This window comes from Meleagris gallopavo, chromosome Z, assembly GCF_905368555.1.
Source record: "Meleagris gallopavo chromosome Z, MGAL_WU_HG_1.1, whole genome shotgun sequence".
NCBI classification, from domain to species: domain Eukaryota; kingdom Metazoa; phylum Chordata; class Aves; order Galliformes; family Phasianidae; genus Meleagris; species Meleagris gallopavo.
In genome coordinates, this window is record NC_139435.1 from 104,180 (window position 1) to 126,347 (window position 22,168).

At 51.6% G+C, this 22,168-nt stretch overlaps 3 protein-coding genes across 14 annotated transcripts; 1 reads left to right on the plus strand and 2 right to left on the minus strand.

Annotated features, from left to right (window-relative positions):
• Positions 1 to 338: 338 nt before the first annotated feature.
• SKA1 (spindle and kinetochore associated complex subunit 1) lies at positions 339 to 2,472 on the minus strand. Its single transcript, XM_085214061.1, has 5 exons — positions 2,241 to 2,472; positions 2,038 to 2,162; positions 1,791 to 1,972; positions 624 to 793; positions 339 to 540 (listed from the first exon to the last, which is right to left on the minus strand). The coding sequence occupies exons 1-5, from the start codon at positions 2,326 to 2,328 to the stop codon at positions 392 to 394; spliced, it is 714 nt and encodes a 237-aa protein (XP_085070187.1). The 5' UTR covers positions 2,329 to 2,472; the 3' UTR covers positions 339 to 391.
• A 30-nt stretch (positions 2,473 to 2,502) lies between these two features.
• On the plus strand, positions 2,503 to 12,270 carry LOC146542093 (uncharacterized). 9 transcript variants are annotated; one of them, XM_085214052.1, is made up of 9 exons: positions 2,503 to 3,478; positions 3,947 to 4,006; positions 5,461 to 5,988; positions 6,613 to 7,133; positions 9,138 to 9,291; positions 9,663 to 9,772; positions 9,863 to 9,976; positions 10,320 to 10,469; positions 12,107 to 12,270. In XM_085214052.1, exons 4-9 carry the CDS (start codon positions 6,981 to 6,983, stop codon positions 12,215 to 12,217), a joined length of 792 nt encoding a protein of 263 aa, XP_085070178.1. In that variant the 5' UTR covers positions 2,503 to 3,478; positions 3,947 to 4,006; positions 5,461 to 5,988; positions 6,613 to 6,980; the 3' UTR covers positions 12,218 to 12,270. The 9 variants fall into 9 exon arrangements, with proteins under 9 accessions (XP_085070178.1, XP_085070182.1, XP_085070184.1 ...); XM_085214056.1 differs by having other exon boundaries at positions 6,907 to 7,133; XM_085214058.1 differs by having other exon boundaries at positions 7,001 to 7,133.
• Positions 12,271 to 17,124: 4,854 nt separating this feature from the next.
• Positions 17,125 to 21,129, minus strand: CCDC68 (coiled-coil domain containing 68). Of its 4 annotated transcripts, none has more exons than XM_085214064.1 (9): positions 20,970 to 21,129; positions 20,172 to 20,269; positions 19,557 to 19,682; positions 19,371 to 19,466; positions 19,031 to 19,113; positions 18,854 to 18,959; positions 18,656 to 18,739; positions 17,922 to 18,108; positions 17,125 to 17,358 (listed from the first exon to the last, which is right to left on the minus strand). In XM_085214064.1, the coding sequence occupies exons 2-8, from the start codon at positions 20,232 to 20,234 to the stop codon at positions 17,944 to 17,946; spliced, it is 723 nt and encodes a 240-aa protein (XP_085070190.1). In that variant the 5' UTR covers positions 20,235 to 20,269; positions 20,970 to 21,129; the 3' UTR covers positions 17,125 to 17,358; positions 17,922 to 17,943. The 4 variants fall into 4 exon arrangements, 3 of the variants coding, with proteins under 3 accessions (XP_085070190.1, XP_085070189.1, XP_085070188.1); XM_085214063.1 differs by having other exon boundaries at positions 17,125 to 17,316; positions 18,656 to 18,741; positions 18,853 to 18,959; XM_085214062.1 differs by having other exon boundaries at positions 17,125 to 17,394; positions 18,656 to 18,741; positions 18,853 to 18,959.
• Positions 21,130 to 22,168: the final 1,039 nt, after the last annotated feature.

Sequence of the window (22,168 nt, forward strand, 5' to 3'; positions counted from 1 at the left end):
CAATTAGAGGAGAGAGGGGTAATTAGAGGGGGGAGGGGCAATTAGCGGGGGTACTTAATGACATGACACGGTGCGAATTGGGAATGGTGATTATTAGCGGGCTAATCGGGGGGTGGAGAGGTAATTAGGGCTGCCATTGGTCCTCCAGCCGCCATTAGTCCTCCAGCTGCCATTAGTCCTCCAGCCTCTACCCAAGTGCTGAGACTAATTAATTAATGACTTAAAGAGGTGCTAATTAGTCGTAGCTCATTAACAAAGGACATAACGAACCAGGCGGCCGCCTCCAGCTGCCATTAGTCCTCCAGCCAACGCTTCAACCAACACACCATAGACTGAAGTGCTGATGCTAATTATTTAATGACTTCTAGAGATGCTAATTAATCGCAGCTCATTAACAAAGGACATAACGAACCAGCCGGCCCCCCCGCACCTCCCGAACCCGTTGGCAATGGCGGAGGACGTTGAGAATGGTGTGGAATCTCTTATCCATCTTCAGCTGGGTGAATTCCTTGAGATCGGCCTCCACCACGAAAATCTCACCTAGGGAAAAAAAGAAAACCAGAGCTGAAGCTACGTAACAGAAGAGGAAACGCTTCCTCTTGACTTCCACCCGGAAATGTTACCTTTGGTTTCTTTGGTCTCCTCTTCCTGGAAGCGATGGTAGAGGGAACAGACGGCGGTGGGCATCGATTTGGGGTTTTGGTGGAGGATTTTGTATTTGGAGGCGGCGGCGGCGTGGAGGGCTTGGAGGGTGGTGTTGATTTGGGCCAGGGTCAGTCGGCCTCTCATGTAGCTGGAAGAGGAAAAAGGGGTGGAAGGAGGAAGGAAGTAGGGGGGGAAATGGGAAGTGGGTGAGGGGGCCCGGGGGGAAATAGGGGGAAAAGTGGGGGGCACGGGGGGAAGTGGGGGGAAAGTGGGGGTGGGAGCAGGGGGGGAAATTGGGAAATGCAACAAGAAATAGGGCAGGAAATGGGAGTAGAGAGGGAAGAGAATGGGGAATAGAAGAGGAAATGGGAGTAGAGGGGGGATAGGATGGGAAATAGGGGCAAAAATGCCAAGAGAGGGGAAGTAGTAGGGGAAACGGGGGGAAGTGGGGGTGGAGGGGGGAAACAGCAGAGAAAATGGGAATAGAGAGGAAATAGAAGAGGAAATGGGGGGGAAGGGTGGATAAGGTGGGAAATAGGGGCAAAAATGGGAAGGGAGGGGGGAAACAGAAGAGGAAACAGAAGAGGAAGGGGGGAGTAGAACCCAGAAATGGGCCAAAAAATGGGAATAGATAGGAAATAGACCCCTGCAAGGGGAAACAGAAAGGAAACAGAACAGGAAATAGACCAGGAAATGGAAGTAGTGTGGGAACACAACCTGGAAATAGACCAGAAAATGGAAAAGGCGGGGAAATAGAATGGGAAATAGAACAGGAAATGGGAATCGAGAGGAAATAGGACCCTATAAAGGGAAACAGGGAGGAAACAGAATCCTATAAGGTGAAATAGGGAGGAAACAGAATCCTGTATGGGGAAATAGGGAGGAAATAGAAGAGGAAACAGACCCGAAAAACAGAAATAGAGCAGAAATGGACCAGGAAATAGAGCAGAAAGTGGAAGCAGAGGAGAAATAGAGCAGGAAACAGAGCCAGAAACGGAACTCGCTAATTAACACTACCCCTCTCATCCTCATAAATGCAATCAATTAAGACATTAATTAGCCCTGAGCCGGAAGAAGAGAAGGAAAAGCAACGGCGGGCACCGAATCGAAAGGGACGAAATCAACTGCAACCATGGCTTCCTTACCCTGGAACGTTCTCCAACTCCTCCACGGTAATTAGCGCCGCCTCCTTCATGAACTTGGCCTCCTTAATTGGCTTCTTAATGAGCCGAGGCTCCTTTTTCGGGCCACAGCGCAGCTCCGTCGGGACGTTGCCAAGCAAGAGCTCCGCTTCCGCCCTCTCCTTGTCCACACGGCTCCTCATCTCCTGTGCCGAGCTTAATGAGACGGAGCGCTAACGGGCCGCGCTAACGAGCCAACCCATCGGCTTACCTGGAGCGCGGCCGCCAACTGCCGCTGCTGACTGAGCTCCCCTTCCATTCGGCCCAGCAAGCCGTGCAGCTCCGCCAGCTCCTGCCCCACGCTCCTCAGCACCTGGTGCAGCGACGGCTCTCGCCCTGATGAAGGCACAAGCAAGCGGCGAATCATTAGCCGCCCCCCGCGGCGGCTCCTTCACCCGATCGCAGCCGTTCTACCGATAGCCCGCAATTGGAGCAGCTTCTTCACGGAGCCGATCTGGGCGTTGATGTGGCAGCACAAAGCCTCCAGCTCCCCGGATGCCATTACGGGATGGAAGGGCCCAAAGCGAGCCGCCGCCCGACGCGTCTGCAGCCGCTCGGCGGGAACGGCACTGCCGCGCGCAAGATCCAAACTGCGCGCTCCGCGCAGGCGTAAAAACGGCGACAGCGAGACTGCGCGTGCGCTAGTCAGACTGAGCGCTGCGCATGCGCAAGAAACAGCCGCAACATTGCGCATGCGCCCTATTCAAACACGGAGCTCACGCACGACATACGCGCTCCCCTCCCAAAAAAAAAAGCAACGCGCATGCTCCAAATTAAAGCGCTCAATGCGCACGCGCTCCATATGCAACACTGCGCATGCGCGACAAGGTGCCCCTCCCGGAGCATACGTCTGACAGCCGGAATTTACCCATGCGCAGCACGGTGCCACTCGCTACGCATGCGTCAAACAGCCGGAAGCTGCGCATGCGCAGCACACTGCTAATATTGCGCATCACTAAGCCGGAAGTTGCGCGTGCGCAATAATAACGCGCAGGATTCAAAGACACCGCGCATGCGCCGTATGCACAAAGACAGCACGCGCAGGATGCGTTCACGGCTGCAAGCACGCAGTGCGCACGCGCAAGGCCTCTAAACGCACAAGCGCAGAACATATACGCTGACCAGATAAGTACTGCGCATGCGCGAGGCTCAGAAACGCGTAGTGCGCATACTCCTTATTTTGCCACATACTGCGCATGCGGCGGGGTGGATGCGCTTTAACGTACGTTATACTTAGCCAGCCAACGCCCACGTGCCAAGCTATAGTTCCTACTGCGCATGCACCTCATCCTGCCCCGAAATGCGCATGCGCTAAATCGAACTCTGTACTACGCATGCGTCTCGTGAAACACGCATTGACTATAATATGCATGCGTCACAGTCAGCCATTATCTGCGCATGCTCCAATTCTCGGGTCGTTCTGCGCATGCTCCATACACAGAGACGTACAGCGCATGCGCTTGACTCAGAGCAGCAATGCGCTTGGATGTCCTGGGTTTCGATTTTGGGGGGGAGGAGACCTTGGAGACCCAACATCTGCCGTTCCAGCAAGGTGAAAGCCATGCCCTGGAACAGAGAAATCCGACTGTTGGTCCTCCGAGGGTTGCTGTCGCTTGAAATCCAATGGGTTTGACAGCATGAGGAGGGCTCAGGTCTGTAAAAGTGGGGGTTGGTCCTCCAACGGTGCTGTCACTTTAAATCCACTGGGATTACAGTTTGTGGAGGACTAAAGTTTGCGAGAGTGACTGTTGGTCCTCCAAGAGCACTGTCGCTCTAAATCCATCATGTTTGACTGCCTCAGGAGGACCAAAGATTGGGGGGGCTGTAGTTGGTCCTCCGAGTGCGCTGTCGCTTTAAATCCACTGGGATTTACAACCAGTGGAGGACTAAGGTTTGTGGGAGTGACTGTTGGTCCTCCAAGAGCGCTGTCGCTTTAAATCCTCCACCTTTAACACTCTGTGGAGGACCGAAGTCCGACTGTTGGTCCCCCAAGGTCTGTAGTGGCCATAGCTGGTCCTCCAAGAGCGCTGTCTCTTTAAATCCTCCACCTTTAACCCCCTGTGGAGGACCAAAGTCCCATTGTTGGTCCTCCAAGGGCGCCGTCTCTTTAAATCCCGCAGGTTTTACAGCACAACGAGGTCCAAGGTCCGCACCAGAGGCCCCAATTAAGTAATTAAGAGGTAATTAAGGGGCCGACTGACCTTGTTGGTGCGGGGGTTCAACATGAGAGGTTTCCCCTTCTCCCTTGTGTGCACACAGCGTTGTAGGGTCAGGCGGAAGCGGGACAGCATGGCGCTCATAGGATTTGGGGTCCTGGAGAGAGATAACAAGGGGTTAGGTGGGTTAATTAGGGTTAATTGGGGGTGGGGTAATTAGGGGAGCCAATAGGAGAGGGGGTGGGAATGGGGTGGGAATGGGATCCAATGGGATCCTATAGGCAGGCAACAGGGTCCAATGGTATCCTATAGGGTGGCAATGGGGTCCAGTAGGGTGGCAATGGGATTTAATGGGGTCCAATAGGATCCAGTGAGGTCCAGTGGGGTGGTAATGGGATTTAAATCAATCGAATGGGATTCTATGGGGTGGCAATGGGGTGGCAATAGGATTTAATGGGGTCCAGTGGGATTCAGTAGGGTGGCAATGGGATCCAATGGGAACCAATGGGGTCCAATGGGATTCAGTAGGGTGGCAGAGGCATCCAATGGGATGCAATGGGATTTAATGGTGTGGCAATGGGATTTAATGGGATCCTATAGGGTGGCAGTGGGATCCAATGGGATCCAAAGGAGTGGCAGTGGGATCCAATGGGAGCCAATGGGATGCAATGGGTTGGCAATGGAATCCCATGGAGTGGCAATAGGGTCCAAAGGGATGCAATGGGATCCAATAGGGTGGCAGTGGAGTCCAATGCGAGACAATGGGGTCCAATAAGGTCAAATGGGAACCAATGGGATCTAATGGGATGGCAGCAGGATCCAATGGGATCCAATGGGGTGCAGTGGGATGCAGTGGGTTGGCAATGGGGTCCGATAGGGTCCACTGGGATTCAGTGGGGAGGCAATAGGATCCAATGGGATCCTATAGGGTGGCAGTAGGGTCCAATGGGATCCTATGGGGTGTTAACGGGATCCAGTGGGGTGGCAGTGGGATGGAATGGGATCCAGTGGGAACCAATGGGATTCAGTGGGGGTGGCAATGGGGTCCAATGGGAGCCAACTGCGTACGCGCTCTTCTGTGCCAATGAGCAGCATAGCGTGCGCATGCGCTGCTTGAGGCTGGCACTGCCCATGCGCTCGCTGCGGCGCTGCCGGTAGAGAGCAGAAGTGATGAAGCCGGCGTCGTTCCAAAATGGCGGCGCCCTGGCAGCCACGTGGTGGCGGTACGATGCCAGCAGGGGGCGATGTTGGGTTTTTAGGGGTTTTATGGGGTCCTACAGGGTCCTTATGTGGTCCTATAGGTTCCTAATGTGGGAATCAAATGTTGTTTCTGCATTAGAATTGGATAGTATATATTTTTATTTCATGATGTCCGCTGTCGTAGTTCTTTTGGGGAGTCTTTCTGCTTAGCTTGGGGCAAGATCTCTGATCCTTACGTTTAAGTTTACGTCACTTATCCTCTAAATTACCCTTCCCAGGAACGCACGCTCTGTATATAGGTGTGCATAGCTGTACATATGTATATTTTGTCATACACGCTGCAAGAATATCCTGCACCAGATCAAACCAGAGAACTTGGAAGCAAATCACCACGTCAATACGGCAGGAAGAGCGCTGAGGCATCCTGGAAACAACGGGATGGCTGCTGACTGACACCAGACAACAAACCAACGGACAAGTGAATAACAAATGTAAATCCTCTGATAAGACTGTGAACCTGGAGTGCCCAGCCAGTGGGAAGCAGGGCAGGGGGGAGGAAACAGGGTACAAAGGCTGTCGCGCTGTGTCCGTGGGCGCTCCTGCTTGTGGGACGCCCGCCATTGCAATGGCGAACAAAACCTGCTTTATCAGACACACCGTCCGGACAAAATTATTTGGACATTTCCAACGGTTTGGGGGCTGGTCCGGGATCACCGTCGCCTGCTGGGGGTCTCCCCGCTGCCCTGGACGGGATAGGCGCACGCCCTGGTTTCAGCGGGACGGCCGATAGGAAACCGAGACGCTGGGTAAGGACGGGCTCTGTAAAGCCGCGGGTGCTGGGCTCTGCGACCCGGTAACTTCGTGCACGGACCGAGGTGAGGGGATTTCCCCCGTGCCCTGGGGTCGGCGGAGGCTCCCGAGTGCGAGTGACCGAGACGCACCGCAGCGCCAAGCGAGCGCGGAGCCCCGGCCTGCGGCTCCGGTGCACCGGCAGGGGCGGGCGGAGCGGCCGGAAGGAGGGGCTCGGGCTCGGGCTCGGGCTCGGGCTCGGCGCGGAGCTGCCGGTGTGGGGCCGCAGAGCCCCTCCTGGTGGGCCGGGAGGAGGGCGGTAGTGCTGGGGGTTGGGCCCGGAATCCCCCGTCGGGGAGCGGTGAGCTGGGAGTCCGCGGTGGCGTCCCGGACGGGTGGGTAACGGGAGCTCCCGAGAGCGGGGGAAAAGGCCCCCGAAGTGGCGCCTGGAGGTGGAACCTGCGGGCATGCTGCAGGACTGGGAGGACGGCCCCAAGGCCGGGGGCAGGCGTAAGAAAAAGGCGCTTAAATATCGCGCGCAGACGCGGCCTAGAGAGCCGTTGCAGGGAAGATGGATGTTCTGGGCAGAACGTGGATCTGACGGGCGGCGGCTGTGTCAGATTCTGAATTCGTACCTGCAGAATAAAAGCCCCTTCTCAAAGGCGGAATCAGACTGCCAGCTGCGCCGCTTGCCGGCTTCGAGAAGCCAGTCTGTTAGCGGTGAGGAAAGGTCCGGACCAGGAAGGGGGGGAAAGAGGAGCAGGAAGACCGCGAAGGGACCCTTAGGCGACTCCCCTTCACTTCTGAAGCGGCGCAGGCGGTGACCTCTGCCGTGCCGCCGACCTGTGCGGGGCCTGCAGGGAGCCGCGTCCCGCCTGCCTGTTGCTGAGGGGCTCGGCGCCGCCAGTGCAGCTGGGCGCTTTCCCCTTCTCCAGCACTGACCTCACCAGTTCCGCACTTGGTCCTCACCGGGCGGCCTGCTCAGCTCAGAGCGAAGCGGGGTGTGCTAATGCCTGCTGCTTTTACTAGAAGAAAAGGTGGCGGTTGCAAGAAGAATTCCCTAATTGAGCGTCCTACAAGCGCAGCAGGACAATTGGATCAATGTCTGGGGCCTGATTTCTGCTCATGGATGGAAATGATGTCTTGTTTGTTGGAGAAGGAGGTGGGCAGCTCTGCAAGCGTGGGAAAGGAATACAGAGGGAAGGTCGGGCCCCGGGGGGAGGCAGAGAGAGGAAGGGTCCTGAGGATACATTGCACTGATCGTTGTCGCTGCCCTTGTGGCTGTTACATGTGTCGCGACAGTGTTGTGTTGTGTTGTGTTGTGTTGTGTTATGTTGTGTTATGTTGTGTTGTGTTGTGTTGTTGTGTTGTGATGTTGTATTATGTTATGCTGTGTTATGTTGTGTTGCGTTTTGCTGTGTATGCTGTGTTGTGTTGTGTTATGCTGTGTTATGCTGTGTTGTGTTGTGTTGTGTTGTGTATGCTGTGTTGTCTTGTGTTATGTTGTGTTGTTGTGTTGTGATGTTGTATTATGTTATGCTGTGTTGTGTTGTGTTATGTTGTGTTATGCTGTGTTGTGTTATGTTGTGTTGTGTTATGTTGTGTTATGCTGTGTTGTGTTATGTTGTGTTGTGTTGTTGTGTTGTGATGTTGTATTATGTTATGCTGTGTTGTGTTATGTTATGTTGTGTTGTTGTGTTGTGATGTTGTATTATGTTATGCTGTGTTATGTTGTGTTGTGTTATGTTGTGTTATGTTGTGTTATGTTGTGTTGTTGTATTATGTTATGCTGTGTTATGTTGTGTTATGTTGTGTTGTGTTATGTTGTGTTGTGTTATGTTGTGTTATGCTGTGTTGTGTTGTGTTATGTTGTGTTATGCTGTGTTGTGTTGTGTTATGTTGTGTTATGTTGTGTTATGTTGTGTTATGTTGTGTTGTGTTGTTGTGTTGTGATGTTGTATTATGTTATGCTGTGTTATGTTGTATTATGTTGTGTTGTGTTGTGTTGTTGTGTTGTGATGTTGTATTATGTTATGCTGTTATGTTGTGTTATGTTGTGTTGTGTTATGTTGTGTTATGCTGTGTTGTGTTGTTGTGTTGTGATGTTGTATTATGTTATGCTGTGTTATACTGTGTTATGTTGTGTTGTGTTATGTTGTGTTATGTTGTGTTGTGTTGTTGTGTTGTGATGTTGTATTATGTTATGCTGTGTTATGTTGTGTTGTGTTGTGTTATGTTGTGTTATGCTGTGTTGTGTTATGCTGTGTTATGTTGTGTTGTTGTGTTGTGATGTTGTATTATGCTGTGTTATGTTGTGTTGTGTTGTGTTATGTTGTGTTATGCTGTGTTGTGTTGTGTTGCGTTGTGTTGTGTATGCTGTGTTGTGTTATGCTGTGTTATGCTGTGTTGTGTTGTGTTATGTTGTGTTGTGTTGTGTTGTTGTGTTGTGATGTTGTATTATGTTATGCTGTGTTATGTTATGTTGTGTTATGTTGTGTTATGCTGTGTTGTGTTGTGTTATGTTGTGTTATGTTGTGTTGTGTTATGTTGTGTTGTGTTATGTTGTGCTGTGTTGTTGTGTTGTGATGTTGTATTATGTTATGCTGTGTTGTGTTGTGTTATGTTGTGTTGTGTTATGTTGTGTTATGCTGTGTTGTGTTATGCTGTGTTGTGTTGTGCTGTGTTATGTTGTGTTATGTTGTGTTGTGTTGTTGTGTTGTGATGTTGTATTATGTTATGCTGTGTTATGTTGTGTTATGTTGTGTTATCCCCATCTGACCTTCTATTGGGGCTCTATTGGTATTCATAGGGAGGTTGGGTCCTGGAAGGTTAATAGTGAGGTGGTTGCATCCCCTTCTGAGATTCCAGTGGGGCTCTACTGTGTTCTATAGGGAATTTGGGTCCTGGAAGGTTAATAGTGAGGTGGTTGCATCCCCTTCTGAGGTTCCACTGGGGCTCTATTGTGTTCTATAGGGTCTAATTTGGGTCCTGGAAGGGGAAAATTGCATTGGTTGGCTCCTTGAAGGGGAAAGATGGGGAAATTGGGTCCTGAGGGGGGAAAATTGCATTGGGTGGGTCCTAGAAGGGGAAAAGAGGGGAATTTGGGTCTGGGAAGGTACAAAGCTTCTGATTGGCTCCCTCTGATTGTTTCTTTGCTTCCTGGCAGCCAATTGGTGGAGTGAAATTCATCCGAACGTTCCAGAAGGCTTCAGAGGACCAAACTGTGAACCTGCCTCCTAATTTGGGCCAATTAGTGCACAGCGTTAATTACAAGCAGTCCGAAGACAGTCAAGTTTGGCGGTATTTTTATGACCTCCGAGGTAATTAACATACTGGGCCTTAATTAGAATCATTAAAGTTGATAAGATTGGAGTTGAGACCATATGGCCCTGACAGGACCCTAATTAGGCCCGTAGCTTAATTAGCCTCGGAAATTTCCCCCTAGTTACCCTTCCAGGACCTTAATTAGGATCCTAAAGGCATTAAGGTTGGAGATGGGCCCCTAATTACTCTTCCAGGACCCTAATTAGCCCCATAGGATCATTAGGGAAGGAGAAGAGCACCAATCACCCTTCCAGGACCCTAATTAGCCCCATAGCTTAATTAGCCTCGGAAATTTCCCTCTCATTACCCTTCCAGGCCCTTAATTAACCCCTTCATTAACCTTCCAGGACCTTTTCATCCCTTTCAGCTTCTCCAGTCCACGCTTTCCGAGGTGGTGAATTCCAATGGGCTCCGTATCGATCTTCCAGGACCTTGCCAACCCCGATGGAGCTCATTTACATACAATCCCTTAATGAGGTATCTTAATTATTCCTTTCACCCTTCCAGGTCCTGCATATATTTTTTTTCCCCCCTGCAGGACCTTTTTTGGGCTTTATTTTATTCTAGGAGAGCCATTCGCTCACTTTGGCCACGTTAAGGATCTTCGTTAACGAGCTGGGCCAGCCTCATTACCATTTCAACGCTAACGAGCTCGCCTACGTTGTCAGCGGCTGCGCCAGGGTACGGAGGGCTCATTAAAGGGCTCATTAATGCACTCTGGGGTTAATTAATGCTGGGGGTTCGGTCATGGATCTCTATTTGGCAGCAATGGGGGCTCTAGTGGGTGTAATGGATCCCTATTTGGCAGCTGTGGGGCTGTATTGAGTAGAATGGATCTTTATTTGGCAGCTTTGGGTCTACATGGGTCTAATGGATCCCTATTTGGCAGCTGTGAGGGTCTACTGGGTGTAATGGATCCCTATTTGGCAGCTACGTGTCTCTATGGAGAGCTATGGTCTTTATTTGGCAGCTATGGATAGCCAAAAATCATTAACGCCATTAATTAGTGGCTTTGTTAATCCAGGCTGGCTTGGTGATGGAATCAGGGACAACGGTGACGTTCGATATCGCGATAGGGGATGTGATATTTTTTCCTGTCGGGACTCAACATTATCTGAGGAGCGTCTGTGACGAGGAGCTGCTGCTGGTGGTGGCTTACAGCACTGGGAAGGAGGTGAGGAGGGGGGTGTTGGTAGCCAAAAGGGCGAGGTTGGTAGCCATGGATCCGTATCTGGCAAGCCGGGGGGTTCCATTGGGTCGAATGGATCCCTATTTGGCAGCTATGGGTCTATATTTGGCAGATATGGGGCTGTATTGGGTCTAATGGGTCAGTATTTGGCAGATGGGGATCTCTATTTGGCAGATATGGGGCTGGATTGGGAGTAATGGATCCCTATTGGGCAGATGTGGGGCTGTACTGGTTCTAATGGTTCTTTATTTGGCAGCTATGGGTCTATATGGGGAGCAATGGCTTTGTATTTGGCAGCCATGGGTCCATATGGGGACAAATGGGTCCGTATTTGGCAGCCATGGGTCCATATGGGGACAAATGGATCCGTATTTGGCAGCCATGGGTCCATATTGGGACAAATGGATCCGTATTTGGCAGCCATGGGTCCATATGGGGACAAATGAATCCGTATTTGGCAGCCATGGGTCCATATGGGGACAAATGGATCCATATTTGGCAGCCATGGGTCCATATTGGGACAAATGAATCCGTATTTGGCAGCCATGGGTCCATATTGGGACAAATGGATCCGTATTTGGCAGCCATGGGTCCATATGGGGACAAATGAATCCGTATTTGGCAGCCATGGGTCCATATGGGGACAAATGGATCCATATTTGGCAGCCATGGGTCCATATGGGGACAAATGAATCCGTATTTGGCAGCCATGGGTCCATATTGGGACAAATGGATCCGTATTTGGCAGCCATGGGTCCATATGGGGACAAATGAATCCGTATTTGGCAGCCATGGGTCCATATTGGGACAAATGGATCCGTATTTGGCAGCCATGGGTCCATATGGGGACAAATGAATCCGTATTTGGCAGCCATGGGTCCATATGGGGACAAATGGATCCATATTTGGCAGCCATGGGTCCATATTGGGACAAATGAATCCGTATTTGGCAGCCATGGGTCCATATTGGGACAAATGGATCCGTATTTGGCAGCCATGGGTCCATATGGGGACAAATGGATCCGTATTTGGCAGCCATGGGTCCATATGGGGACAAATGGATCCATATTTGGCAGCCAGGGTCTATATGGGTAGCAATGGATCCATATTTGGCAGCCATGCTTCTCTATTGGGAATGGATCCCTATTTGGCATCTGTATGTCCATATTTGGTAGGGATGGATCCCTATTTGGCAGCTATCGGTCTCTATTAGTAGCTGTGGGTCCTTATTTGGCAGCCATCGGTCTATATGGATAGCAATAGATCCATCTTTGGAAGCCATTTTTGGGGAGCAGTGGATCCCTATTTGGCATCTGTGGGTCCGTATTTGGTATCCAGACCCCATATTTGGCAGCCACAGACCTAAATTTGGTAGTCACAGCCCCATATTTGGTAGCCAGATCCCATACTTGGTAGCCAAGGGCCCATATTTGGTTGCCACAGGCCTATATTGGTAGCCATAGGCCTAAGTTTGGTAGTCACTGCCCCATATTTGGTAGCCACAGCCCCATATTTGGTAGCCAAGGGCCCATATTTGGTAGCCAGACCCCATATTTGGTAGCCATAGGCCTAAATTTGGTAGCCACAGCCCCACATTTGGTAGCCACCTTGTTTTCCTATAGGAACTGAAGACCCTTCGTATGAACAAATACTTCATGGACACAGCAGACCACATCCTGGCTCAACTCTTCCACAAAGATCAGAAGGAGTTCCAGAACTTTCCCCGTGCTTAATTAGTGGGGTTCATTAGCCGAACGTTTGTTAATTAAATGAGTTTTCTTTTGCCTCTGTGTGGTGTTTCCATTGGTAGAATGGAAGGGCGGATGAGATGGTCCTCCAGGATCATAGAGTTAATGGGGTAGGAGGGTCCTCTGGGGTCATAGAGTTGTGGGGTGGTTGGGTTGGGATGGTCCTCCAAGATCATAGAGTTGCAGAGTGGTGGGCAAGGAGGGTCCTCCAGGATCACAGAGTTGTCGGGTGGTTGGGTAGGAGGGTCCTCCAAGGTCATAGAGCTGTTGGGTGGGGTAGGATGGTCCTCCGGGATCATAGAGTTGGAGGACAATGGGGTAGGAGGGTCTTCCAAGGTCATAGAGTTCTAGGGATTGGGATAGAAGGGTCCTCCAGGATCATAGGGCTGTTAGGCAGGGTAGGATGATCCTCCAAGATCATAGAGTTGTGGGGATGGGGGTAGGATGGTCCTCCAAGATCATAGAGCTGTTGGGTGGGGTAGGATAGTCCTCCAGGATCATAGAGTTGGAGGGCATTGGGGTAGGAGGGTCTTCCAAGGTCATAGAGTTGTGGGCTTGTTGGTTTGGGATGATCCTCCAAGATCATAGAGTTGTGGGGTAGGAGGGTCCTCCAGGGTCATAAAGTTGCGGGGCATTGGGGTAGGATGGCCAAGCTAAGCCAAGCAAAGCCAAGCCAGACTAAGCAAAGTTAAGCCAATCCCATCCCATCCCATCCCATCCCATCCCATCCCATCCCATCCCATCCCATCCCATCCCATCCCATCCCATCCCATCCCATCCCATCCCATCCCATCCCATAGCCAATCAAATATCTCTTTCTGCAGCCTCTCTTTTCCCTTCCAGGACCTGTCAGTGCTCTCGGTTTCCATTTCAAAGACCTGATCATCCATTCTGGGGAGGGGAGAGAGGAAGCTTTAATTAGACTAATTAGTGCTGATTAAGGTCATTGGTGGGGTGGTTGGGTGTCTTCTATAACCCTAATGAGGCTATGATGCTAATTAGGGTTGTGGCGGGTTGAGTGGGGTTCTTCTTCTGCCCTAATTATCCTACAGAGCTAATTAGAGTTGTGGTTGGGGAGTCTTCTATAACTGTAATGAGCCCTTGGTGCTAATTAGGGTCATGGTGGGGGAGTTGAGGGTCTTCTCCTGCTCTAATTATCCTCCAGTGCTAATTAGAGTCGTTGTGGGGTGGTTGGGGATCTTCTATAACCTTAATGAGCCCATGGTGGGGTAGCAGGGTCCTCCAAGGTCATAGAGTGGAAGGGGGTGGGGTAGGAGGGCCCTCCAAGGTCATAGAGTTGGGTGTTGGTGGGGTAGGAGGGTCCTCCAAGCTCATCGAGCCACTTAATTAATATTTTTACTAATATTTTTTATCTTCTTTTATTTCTCATATTTCTCATTTGATTACTATTTCATTACAATCCAATTAGGCCAACCCTGCCACACGCTTTCTAATTAGCCTCCTTCATAGTAATTAGCCCCCATTCACACTAATTAGCCCCCATTCATCCCAATCCACCCCCATTCATTCCTATCTGCTCCCACTCACCTACATTTATCTTAATTAGCCCCCATTCATCCTTATTAGCCCCCCAATCCTTCTAATTAGCTCCCATTTGTTCTAATTAGTTCCCATTGCCCCCATTCATCCCAATCCACCCCCATTCATCCTAATTAGCTCCCATTCCTTCTAATTCGCCCCCATTGCCCCCCATTCCACCCCCATTCCTTCCAATTCGTCCCCATTCATTATAATTAGCTGCCATTAAGATAATAGGATTAGGATTTGGATAGCAGGATTAGGATTCTGATGATGGGATTAGGATTAGGATTATAGGTAGAGGATTGGATTAGAGTCATAAGGTCAGGATCAGGATTGTAGGGTCAGGATTAGGACTACGATCATAGGGTCAGGACTAGGATTATAGGATCAGGACTAGGATTATAGGATCAGGACTAGGATTATAGGGTCTAGATCAGGATTATACGTCTCGAATTAGGACGATAGGATCTGGATTAGGATTTCAGGATTAGGATTGGGATTAGGATGACAGGATTAGGATTCAGATGACGGGACTAGGATTAGGATTATAGGGTCAGGATCAGGACTACAGGGTGTGGATTAGAATTATAGGATAATAACTAGGATTATAGGACCGGATTAGGATTCTATGATTAGGATTGGGATTGGGAATACAGGGTGAGGAGTAGGATGACAGGATTAGGATTCAGATGCTGGGATTAGGATTATAGGGCGGGGCCTTATAGGCTCCTTACCTTACTGGGATTCAAGGAATCGTTCCTCAATCTCTGTTTATTCTTCTGCAATTTGCTCGGCATCATTTTGCCCGTCCGAAAGTCGAAGCAGCTCAAATCCACAGCATTGCCCAGATATCGGGCCAGCTGAGGTTTGCTGCGAAATTTCTTCCCGCTGGGGCTGAAGGGGGGGGAGGGGAAGGACAAAAATCCCATAATTTCACCCCAAAAATCCTATAAAAATCCCTATACCCATGATAGCGGCAAAAGAGAGGAGGAAATGCCCAAAATTGCCCATTTTCAGCCTCAAAATGGCTGATTTTCACCCCAAAATATCCCACTCTGACCCTACAGGGATCCATGGGGTGGAGAAGATCCCCAAATCCCAAACTTTCACCCCAAAAACCCCCATTTTTCGCCCCCAAAATTGACTCCTTTTCCGCTTCCAGTCCAGTTCCACTTCTATCCATTCCACGTTTCCCCTACCTCATTCACTTTCATTGACTCCCATTCCACTCCCAGCTACAAATCCACTCCTGGTTTTCCCCCATATGCTCCCATTGACTCCATTCCACTCCGAGCCCCAAATCCACTCCAGTAGTTTTCCTCTACTTCCATTCACTCCAATCCATTCTCATTGACTCCCATTCCATTCCCATTCGAAATCCACTCCAGATTTTCCCCCATCCACTCCCATTGACTCCCATCGACTCCCACTCCACTCCCACGCCTAAATCAACTCCGGGTTTTACCTCAACCCCATTGACTCCACTCCTATTGTCCCATTCTACTCTCAGCCTCAAATCAACTCCAGGTTTTCCCCCATCCGCTCCCTTTGAGTCCTATCGACTCCCATTCACTCCCATTCCACTCCCAGACCCAAATCCACTTCGGGTTTTCCCCCACCCCTCATTCACTCCCAGTGACTCCCATTGACTCCTATTGACTCTCACTCCACTCCCACCCCTAAATCCACTCCTGGTTTTCCGCCACCCCCAGTCACTCCCATTCACTCCCAGCCTCAAATCCACTCCGGGTTTTTCGCCATCCCCTTCCACCCCCATTGACTCCCATTCACTATCATTCTATTCCCATCCGACTTCCGGTCGAGTTCGGGGGACTCGGGTCCAGTTCCAGGGTGTTCGGGTCGAGTTCGGGGGGGCTCGGGCAGCTTTCGGGTAGAGTTCGGGGCTGTTCGGGGCGCACTCGGGCCGAATTCGGGGGGTCTCGGCTCGACTCCCGGGGTGTTCAGGGAGCGTTCGGATCCGAGATCCGGGGTGTTCGGGGCGACTTCCGGTCGAGTTCGGGGGCGCTTGTGTGGAGTTCCGGGGTGTTCGGAGGCGTTCGGGGCGACTTCCGGTCGAGTTCGGGAGGCACTCGGAGGTGTTCGGGGCGCCTTCGGATCGCGTTCGGGGGCATTCGGAGTGCAATCGGAGGCGTTTGGGAGCCCTGGGGAGCGCTCGGGTCGAGTTCGGGGCAGCTCGGGGACGTTCGGGTCGAGTTCGGGGCGCCTTCGGGTCGAGTTCGGGGCGGCTCGCCGTGCAATCGAGAATAGTCGGAAGCGTTCGGGAGCATTCGGGCTGCAATCGGGGGCGCTCGGGTCGAGTTTCGGGGCGGCTCGGGGATGTTCGGGCAGCGTTCGGGTCCATTTCCGGGCTGTTCGGAGGTGTTCGGAGCGGCTCGGGAGGCGCTCGGGCTGCAATCGGAGGCGTTCGGGTCTCTTCCGGGGGCACTCGGAGCGCTCGGAAGTGTTCGGGGAGCGCTCGGAGGCATTCGGGTCGAGTTCGGGGACACACGGGCTGCGTTCGGAGCTGTTCGGGCAGCGTTCGGGTCGAGTTCGGAGGTGTTCGGGACGCACTCGGGTCGCGTTCGGGGGGCGCCCGGAGCCGTTCGGGGAGCACTCGGAAGCGTTCGGGTCGCCTTCGGGTCGAGTTCGGGAACGCTCGGGGCGGAATCGGAGGAGTTCGGTTCTCGTTCGGGGGACGCTCGGAAGCGCTCGGGTCGGGTTCGGAAGCGCTCGGGATGCGCTCGGAGCTGTTCGGGGATACTCGGAGCTGTTCGGGTGAAGGAAACGGAGGGGACCGAAGGACCGAAAAGAGGAACGGGGACCGGAAGTGAGGGGGACCGGAAGTGAATGGAAGAGCATGGAAGGGGACCGGAAGTGAAAGGAAAACCGGAAGTGAAGGGAATAAGGTGGAAGGAGGACCCTAAGTAGGGTTACTTAGGTTGGAGAAGAACCCTCCGCAGTGACCCTGCCAGGAGCCTAATTAGCACTGTAGGGTAATTAGGGCGGGAGAAGACTGTGGATTTGGCAGCCATGGGTCTGTATTGGGACTAACGGATCTTTATTTGGCAGCCATGGGTCTCTGTTGGGAGCAGTGGATCCCTATTTGGCAGCCATGGGTTTATATTGGGAGTAATGGATCCATATTTGGCAACCATTGGTCTCTATTGAGCGTAATGTCTCAATATTTGGCAGCCATGGATTTATATTGGGAGTAATGGATCCCTATTTGGCAGCCGTGGATCTCTTTCTGGTAGTCACAGGCCTGTATTTTGGAGCCACAGGTCCATTTTTGGTTGACTTCCAGCAGTTCCCCTGTGCTTAATTAGCGGGGTTAATTAGCTGAACGTTCGTTAAATAAAGGAGTTTTTATTTGCATTTGTGTGGTGTTTGTATTGGTAGAATCGAAGGGGGGATGGTGTGGTCCTCCAGGATCATAGAGTTGTGGGGTAGGAAGGTCCTCCAGGGTCACAGACTTGTGGGGTGGTTGGGTAGGAGAGTCCTCCAGGATCATAGAGTTGTGGGGTGGTTGGCTTGGTTTTGTTCTCCAGGATCATAGAGTTGTGGGGTGGTTGAGTAGGAGAGTCCTTTAGGATCACAGAGCCATGGGAAGGAAGAGCCTCCTATCCCACCACCCTACATCTTTATGATCTTGGAGGACCTTTCAACCCCATCACCCTTCCACTCTATGATCTTGGAGGACCCTGCAAGCCCCGCCCTGCATCTCTACGATCTTGGAGGACTACCCTACACACCTCCCTTCATCTTTGTGATCCTGGAGGACCCCAACTACCCACCAACTCAATGACCCTGAAGGACCCCAGCTACCCTACAACTCTGTGACCTGGAGGACACCCCTTCCCATGACCCAACAACTCTATGACCCTGGAGACCCCAACAACCCACCAACTCTATGAACTTGGATGACCCTCCAAGCCTCCACCCTAAACTCTACGATCTTGGTGGACCCCCCCTTCCCACCACCCAACACCTCTATGACCCTGGAGGATCCCAACAACCCACCAACTCTATGACCCTGGGGGACCCCAGCTACCCTACAACTCTGTGACCCTAGAGGACTCCCCTTCCCACCACCCAAAAACTCTATGACCTTGGAGGACTCCCCCCTTCCCATTACCCAACAACCCACCAACTCTATGGCCCTGGAGGACCTAGGACTTCATTCTGCCTCCTGATTGGTACAGATTGCGAATCCGGAAGCTTTGCTCCACCTCGAAGGAACCAATGGGACGAAAGCTTTCAGTCCCCACCCCTTTGGAAAGTCTGGCAGCTGATTGGCCAAGCCGAGCTGTCAATCTTGCCTTCAGCTCCTTATTCTCCAGTGGGGGAAGAGAAGAGGGGAAATCAAACCATCCCACGTCATCCCATGTTATCCCATGTTATCCTATGACCCCATAGGCTCCCTCCCATCCCATGTCATCCCATGTTATCCCATGTCCTTCCATGTCCTCCCATGTCATCCCATGTCATCCCATGTCCTCCCATGTCATCCCATGTTATCCCATGTCATCTCATGTCCTCCCATGTCATCCCATGTTATCCCATGACCCCATAGGCTCCCTCCCATCCCATGTCATCCCATGTTATCCCATGTCCTTCCATGTCCTCCCATGTCATCCCATGTCATCCCATGTTATCCCATGTCCTCCCATGTCCTCCCATGTCCTCCCATGTCATCCCATGTCATCCCATGTCATCCCATGTCCTCCCATGTCCTCCCATGTCATCCCATGTCATCCCATGTTATCCCATGTCCTCCCATGTCCTCCCATGTCCTCCCATGTCATCCCATGTCCTCCCATGTCATCCCATGTCCTCCCATGTCATCCCATGACCCCACACCACCACCCCATCCCATAATACTTCCGCCTCCAATCCCAGCAGCCTCTCCTCCATCTCCTCAATCCTTTCATCCTGCCTCCTCGATTCGTTCCTCAGCTCCTCCGCCTCCCAAATTAACAACACAAAACCCGTCATTAAAAAAGCAAACATCGTTAATTAACCCCCACCCTGCTTCCCACGCCACTAATTAGCCCCTAATTAAGAAGAAAAGCCTCTCACATTGTAGATAATGCAATGCAAAGCGTGATGCTGGCTTCCAATCACAACCTGGAGGTGACGAAGCTGATCTTCAAGAGTCCGAATCTCTCGCTCCAAAATAGGATTCCTATGGGATCTAATTAAGGCTCAGCCCACCCCAAGGAGCTTAATTAGACTCATTAAGGCGTGCTTAATTACCGGTGGATGGCAGAGGTCGTTAACGGAGTCTGGTGAAGCAGCACCTCCAGGTTTCTTTTCTTCTCTGATAGGATTTGTTTTTCCTACAAGGGACAAAAATGGGAGAAAAGCCCCAAAATCCCAAACCACGACCCCAAATGAAGCCATAGGACCCCAAAATCGGGACAAGACCCCAGAAATCCCAGAGACCCCAAACCCAACCCAACCAAGACCTCAAATGGACCCATAGGACCCCAAAATTGGGCCAAGACCCCAAAGACCCCAAACCCAATTCTACAGAACTCTAAAAAAGCCCCATAAGACCCCGAAACCCCAGGAAAATCCCATATATCCTCCCCACCTCCTCCATCCTTTTCAGCCTCTCCTCCACTTCTGCCAGCCTTCGGTTTTTCTCTTCTTCCTCCTCCATTTTCCTCTTCCATTCCTTCCTGGTATCCTGGAGGACATCATGATTCCTCCAAACCATCCCCAAAAATTGGAGGATCGACCTTTTTATGGTCCAAAAAACCCCATAAAATCCCCAAACCTCCATTCGTCTCTTCTCGTCCTTTTGGGTTTTCTTCAGTTCTTCCCATCTCTTCCTATAGGTGTCAGAAAGCTTTTGGGATGCTGATTTTAAGGCTTGGATTCCGGCTTCCCTCGTGGCTTCCAACTGTGGGATTTGCAAAAACGATCCTATAATTTATCCTAGAGGTTTTTGGGATGGGTTTCCCAATGCTAAAAAACCCCACATAGGCCCCAGTGCTCTTCAACTCTATGATCTTGGAGGACCAACTTAACCCAATATGCTCCAACACTATGATCCTGGAGGACCAACCTAACCCAATGCCCTCCAACTCTATGATCTTGGAGGACCATCTTAACCCAACGCCCCCAAATTCTTAGAAGATCCTCCTACAACAATGCCCTCCAACTTTATGATCATGGAGGACCATCCTGCCCCATCTTCCCCACAACTCTGTGACCTTGGAGGATCCTCCTAGCCCACCCAACAACTCCATGACCTTGGAGGACCCTCCTATCCCAATGCCCTCCAACTCTATGATCCCGGAGGACCATCCTACCCCCATCTTCCCCACTTCTCGATGATCCCAGTGCTCAAAAATCCCAAATCTGCCCCCCCAAGAAATTAAGGCCTAACCTGAAGGCGAAGGATTCTGTTTTGGTGGTTGAGGTCCAGGAGTTGCTGCTCGATGGGGTCCATCGTTCCGGTGGCTAATTAGTTGGCATTACTTAGGACTGGGGAGGTTGGGAGAGGTGGATGAGGTCAGAGAGGGAAAGGAGGAAGGTCCTCCAAGATCATAGAGATGGAGGGGAGTGGGGTAGAAAGGGTCCTCCAAGGTGTAGGGTAAAGGTTGGAGGGTCCTCCAAGATCTAGAGTTGTGGGGCATTGGGGTAGGAGGGTCCTCCAAGGTCATAGAGATGGAGGGTGGGAGTTGGATGCTCCTCCAAGGTCATAGAATGGAGGGTGGTGGGTGGTTGGATGCTCCTCCAAGGTTATAGAGATGGAGGGGAGTGGGGTAGGAAGGTCCTCCAAGATCATAGAGTTGAGGGGTGGTGGGGTAGGAGGGTCCTCCAAGGTATTAGAGATGGAGGGTGGGGCATTGGAGGGTCCTCCAGGATCATAGAGATGGAAGGGAGTGGGGTAGAAAGGGTCCTCCAAGGTCATAGAGATGGAAGAGAGTGCGATAGGAGGATCCTCCAAGGTCATAGAGATGGAGGGTGGGGGTTGAACGGTCGTCCAGGATCACAGAGTTGTGGGGCATTGGGGTAGGAGGGTTCTCCAGTATCACAGAGATGAGGGGTGGAGGTTGGAGGGTCCTCCAGAATCATAGAGATGGAGGATGGAGGGATAGAAAGGGTCCTCCTAGATCATAAAGATGGAGAGTGGAGTTTGGAGGGAACTCCAAAATCATAGAGCCATAGGCTAGAAAGTCACCTGCCCAAAGGAAGTCTCCCTCTCCAGGCTGTAGCAGCAGATCTTGGCAGAACGTGAGAAGCTTTTCTTCGAAATTCTAATTAAAAAGACTAATTAGAAGCCGGCGATTTGTCTTTCTCTTCCTTCCAGGCCTTCGCAGCTCCTTTCTCCCCTCCCGAGGGCGAAGTCCCCACAGTTGGATGGCAGCGCCCAGTTCCAAAGTCCTCTCCCTCCCCCACAACTCTATGATCTTGGAGGACCCTCCTACCCACCCTCCCCATGACTCTATGACCTTGGAGGACCAGCCCAATCCAACCATCCCACAACTCTATGACCTTGGAGGACCTGCCTACCCCAGTGCCCTCTAACTCCATGATCCTGGAGGACCCCCCAACCCCACCACCCAACAACTCTATGACCTTGGAAAAACTCTATGACCTTGGAGGACCCTCCTACCCCACCCAACAGCTCTATGATACTGGAGGACCATCCTATCCGGATGCTCTCCAACTCTATTATCATGGAGGACCCTCCTACCCTACCCAGCAACTCTACAACCTTGAAGGATCATCCTACCCCTATGCCCCACAACTCTATGATCCTGGAGGACCATCCTACCCCACCGAACAGCTCTATGATCCTGGAGGACCATCCTACCCCAATGCCCTCCAACCCTGTGATCCTGGAGGACCCTCCTATCCTACCCAACAACTCTATGACCTTGGAGGACCCTCCTACCCCACCACCCAACAACTCTATGATCCTGGAGGACCATCCTACCCCAATCCCCACAACTCTATGATCCTGGACAAACATCCTACCCTACCCAACAGCTCTATGACCTTGGAGGACCCTCCTAACCAATCATTCCACAACTCTATGATCCTGGATGACTCTCCTATCCCAATGCCCCACAACTCTATGATCTTGGAGGACCCTCCTACCCCCATCCCCACAACTCTATGATCTTGGAGGACCAACCTACCCTACCTAACAGCCCTATGATCCTGGAGTACCCTTCTATCCCAATCCCTAGAACTCTATGACCTTGGAAGACCCTCCTACCCCATTGTCCTCCAACTCTATGATCCCGGAGGACCATCCTACCCCACCCAACAGCTCTATGACCTTGGAGGACCCTCCTACCCAACCACCCGACAACTCTGTGATCCTGGAGGACCCTCCTTGCCCACCACTCCGCAACTCTATGATCTTGGAGG